Here is a 4,348-nt window from a genome sequence, read left to right as displayed (position 1 = left end):
AAAAAAAAAAAAGCATTTATTATTTTTATGAGTTTATAAAAGGCATTCTCAACAACATCAAACTTTTTGAAAAATCAACCATTATGTGAGTCCTCAAAATTCAAATGGTTGATTTTTTAAAGTTAGATGGGAGAAGGGAGAATATAGGATGTTTAGACTTTCTCCCAAAAAACAAAAATAAATAAATAATCCCTATAAGATATATAATGTTAAACCAAAATCTCCTAAATTTTCATTTCATCAATTACAACTTCTAATTCATATTTAGAGAAGAGTGGAAGTTACGGGGTTCGGACACCATTTGAGTTGCAAGGTGGCAAAGACGTGGATGATTGATAAATCAATTGGCCGGGACTGTCGTGGAGCATCAATCGAGTTGAAATGTGGCAAAGATGTGGAGGATTGATCCAACAGCGGACGTTGATAAATCAATTGGTCGTGGAGCATCAATTGAGTTGTAAGGTGGCAAAGATGCGGAGGATTCACCTACATGATAAGTTCGATAATACGACGGAGGTGGATCAATCAATTGGGACTGCTGCGGTGCACCATTCGACAAAGATGTGGTGGATTTAGCTGCCTTGATCACTCTCACTCTCTTACGATCTTTAGCTTCAATATTGGTTTTGGTCCTTTTGGATTTTGGTTTATTTAAATATACTTTCTTCTTATAGATCCTGCATAGAACACAGTCGTCTAGCTGGCACGGATAATACAACAAAATTTAATTATTAGTCAGAGAAATTAACAAATTAAAGTTAGAAATAAAATAAAGCTTAAAGAAATTAAGAAAAGTAACATACTCTCATGATGTCATTGGTTGATCTGAGAGGAGGAGGAGGATTGAGCCTATATTCACGCATAATCCAATTGGTCTTCTGACCCTTTGGAGGTTCTCCTTTGTAGAAAACCAGTGTTTTAGAAAACCCAATAATGGTGTTTACCTTATCTTTAATTTGCCTCTCAGCTCCAGTTGCCTTCCAGTATCCATCACCCGCTGATCGCCTTGGACGAAGACTTCCTCTTGGGTACTTTCGATATCTTGGAGTAAAATAGTACCATTCCTTAATTTGATCTTCATCATCTTCATCTTCAACTCCACAATGTTTGTACGTTTCTTCAATATAGAAATGTTAACAACAACTCATTAGAAAAACAAAACAAAAACAAAAAGATCGAAGAAGAAGAAGAGGGATTTTGTTTGAATTGAAGAAGAACGTACGTACCTGCAAGAATTTCAGGGCTGTGGAGATATATGTCAATGTCGTTAATTATCAGGTCTTTTGGGAGGGGCTGGTTAAACAGCTTGGGCTTCAAGTACACCTCAATTAGCACATCGTCGTCGAGATAGAACCCATACCCAGGTGGCAGATTTCTGAAGTACTCCTCGTCGTCATCATCGTCAACTCGATGTCTCTTTCCATGGCCAGTTATGTCTAAGTCGTACATGCGACGACAAAGAGAGGACTGATCATCTACAGCAGCGTCGACGGCAACTGCTTGCTCTCGCTTGATATTCTGCTTCCCATTCTCAACAATCTCCATGATAATTTGACTTCTCTCTCTCTCTCTCTCTCTCTCTCTCTAGTCTCTGCGGCAAGGCTACTGAAGAAGAATTCTATAAAAGCGCATATATATATATATATATGGGTTGAGAGTTGTAGAGTACTCTCATCTCTTCTATGTAGACTTGTATTTGAATATAAAATCCACTTCAGATTATAATTATTAAGAGTTATATTCAGAAACAAACATGTTTAATTATCAATTATAATATTGATATTAATCATTTATTCACTCTCAGAAATTGCTATTTTTTCTTCTTAAATATCCAATATTGGTGAATTTCAAAAAGAGTTGGACAAAAGATAAACATTTAAATAATTGGTGATAATATTTCTATCTCCAAACTGATTAACCGATCAAATTAAGATATATATACTTTATCAAATGAACCAATTAAGATATATTAGTCAAACAATTCCAAACTAACTAATTGGGATATTGTACATATTATTGATTGTTTGGAATTGCGTTTTTTAAAAATTGCAATTTGAAAACGCATATTTTTTTGGGTTTCAAATGGCAGATAAGAATCTGTTTTTTTTTAAAAAAAAACATAATTTTAAAGGTTAAATCGTGATTTTGCTAAACACTTAACTCTGTTTTAAAAATCATTTTTTCAAATAGTACGTACATTTTAAAATCGCACTTTTTGAAATCGCAATCTCATAAATTAAGCAAATTAAATAGCACAATTTAATATTCTTAATTAAACACTCTCAAACCTCTTATTAGACCCGGTTGAATTTTTTACTATGGCTTATAAACTGCAAATAAGTCACAAACAATTCAAATTGATTATTTAGTTTTAGGCCATCCGTGTAAATATTATAACGTTTTTTTTGGCTTTTGTTAAATTTTTTTATAAATGTTGAAACCAAGAAACAATTCTAAAGTTCAATATATATATATATAGTTTGACATATATAAACAATTCTAAAGAAAATAGGAATTCCATTATTTTATTAAGTGGAAATGCAAACTTTAATAATTCAAGGTATTCAAACTTCTCCTTCCTCTTTCATTTTATTTAATAATGGTGGGCTTCTGTCATTCTATGAGGTACGTAGCGGGTGCTTGAATATCAAGGTAACTTACACTCTGTAGAACATTATTAGCCACCACATCTGTAGCACGTACCCCAAATAATATTTTTCACATGAGTAAAGAAGGAAAACCACAGCTTTGTAACACTAAAAGCATTTATTATTTATGAAAGGCATTCTCAACAACATCAAACTTTTTGAAAAATCAACCATCATGAGTCCTCCAAATTCAAATGGTTGATTTTAAAAAAAGTTGGACAGGAAAAAAGAAAGAGAACCAAGGGAGAAGGACATTTAGACTTTCTCCAAAAAAAAAAAAAAAAAACCCCTATATTATGTAAAACCAATTAAAACCTCCTAAATTTTCCTAAAATGAAGGTCTATCATCAAATACAACTTGTAATTCATTTGCAGAGAAGAGTAAAAGTTTCGGGGCCCGGGCACCATTTGAGTTGCAAGGTGGCAAAGATGTAGAGAATTCACGTAAGTGCATGATATCGATCGAACGACGACGGAGGTTGATGAATCAATTGGGCCTGCTGCAGTCCACCATTCGACAAAGATATGGCGGATGTAGCTGCCTTGATCACTACCCCCTCTTTCTTCTGATAGATCCTGCATAGAACACAGTCGTCTAGCTGGCACCGATAATACAACAAAATTTAATTATTAGTCAGAGAAATTAACAAATTAAAGTTAGAAATAAAATAAAGCTTAAAGAAATTAAGAAAAGTAACATACTCTCATGATGTCATTGGTTGATCTGAGAGGAGGAGGAGGATTGAGCCTATATTCACGCATGATCCAATTGGTCTTCTGACCCTTTGGAGGTTCTCCTTTGTAGAAAACCAGTGTTTTAGAAAACCCAATAATGGTGTTTACCTTATCTTTAATTTGCCTCTCAGCTCCAGTTGCCTTCCAGTATCCATCACCCGCTGATCGCCTTGGACGAAGACTTCCTCTTGGGTACTTTCGATATCTTGGAGTAAAATAGTACCATTCCTTAATTTGATTTTCATCATCTTCATCTCCAATATATAAATGTTTGTACATTTCTTCAATATATAAATTAATGTTAGCAATTAATAATTCATTAGAAAAACAGAGCAAACAAATCTTGATCAACGAATACTAAAAAAGAAGCGGAATCTTTAAGAAGAAAGAAGAACCTGCAAGAACTTCAGGGCTGTGGAGATATATGTCCATGTTGATGATCGGGTTTTTTGGGAGGGGCTGGTTAAACAGCTTGGGCTTCAAGTACTCCTCAATTAGTACATTGTCGTCGGGAAAGAACCCATGCCGTAACCCAAGTGGCAGATTTCTCCTTCTCAAGTACTCCTCGTCGTCATCGTCAACTCGCTGTCTCTTTACAATTACCCAAAGAGAGGGCTGATCATCTACAGCAGAGTAGACGGCAACTGCTTGCTCTCTCTTGATATTCTGCTTCCCATTCTCAACAACTTCTCTCTCTCTCTTGGTATTCTGCTTTCCATTCTCAACAGTCTCCATGATAATTTGACTTCTCTCTCTCTCTGGGCAACTGAAGAGTTCTATAAAAGCGTATGGGTTGGTAGAGTCTAAACGGATGACTATTTATCATCTCTTCCACGTAGACTTGCATTTAAATATAAAATCCACCTCAGATTATAATTAAGAATAAATTCAGAAACAAATATGTTTAATTATCAATTATAATGATATTAATCATTTATTCACCCTCAGAAAATGCTATTTCTTTC

At 34.5% G+C, this 4,348-nt stretch overlaps 1 protein-coding gene across 1 annotated transcript; it reads right to left on the bottom strand.

Moving 5' to 3' along the window:
* Nucleotides 1–3,088: 3,088 nt before the first annotated feature.
* LOC132163824 (NAC transcription factor 32-like) lies at nucleotides 3,089–4,118 on the bottom strand. The gene is made up of 3 exons (XM_088519076.1): nucleotides 3,779–4,118; nucleotides 3,351–3,664; nucleotides 3,089–3,247 (listed from the first exon to the last, which is right to left on the bottom strand). Exons 1-3 carry the CDS (start codon nucleotides 4,116–4,118, stop codon nucleotides 3,089–3,091), a joined length of 813 nt encoding a protein of 270 aa, XP_088375202.1.
* Nucleotides 4,119–4,348: the final 230 nt, after the last annotated feature.

This window comes from Corylus avellana, chromosome 8 (genome assembly GCF_965113065.1).
Source record: "Corylus avellana chromosome 8, dhCorAvel1.hap1.2, whole genome shotgun sequence".
Lineage (NCBI taxonomy): Eukaryota > Viridiplantae > Streptophyta > Magnoliopsida > Fagales > Betulaceae > Corylus > Corylus avellana.
This window is presented reverse-complemented; position numbering and strand designations above follow the sequence as displayed.

Bases quoted from the DNA above. Each gene is read 5' to 3' on its own strand.
- LOC132163824 (XM_088519076.1), bottom strand. From the start codon at position 4,118: ATGGAGACTGTTGAGAATGGAAAGCAGAATACCAAGAGAGAGAGAGAA. The intron at 3,665-3,778 runs GTTCTTCTTTCT...TATATATTGAAG, and splicing joins CAGCCCTGAAGTTCTTGCAG to AAATGTACAAACATTTATAT. The intron at 3,248-3,350 runs GTATGTTACTTT...TATCGGTGCCAG, and splicing joins CAACCAATGACATCATGAGA to CTAGACGACTGTGTTCTATG.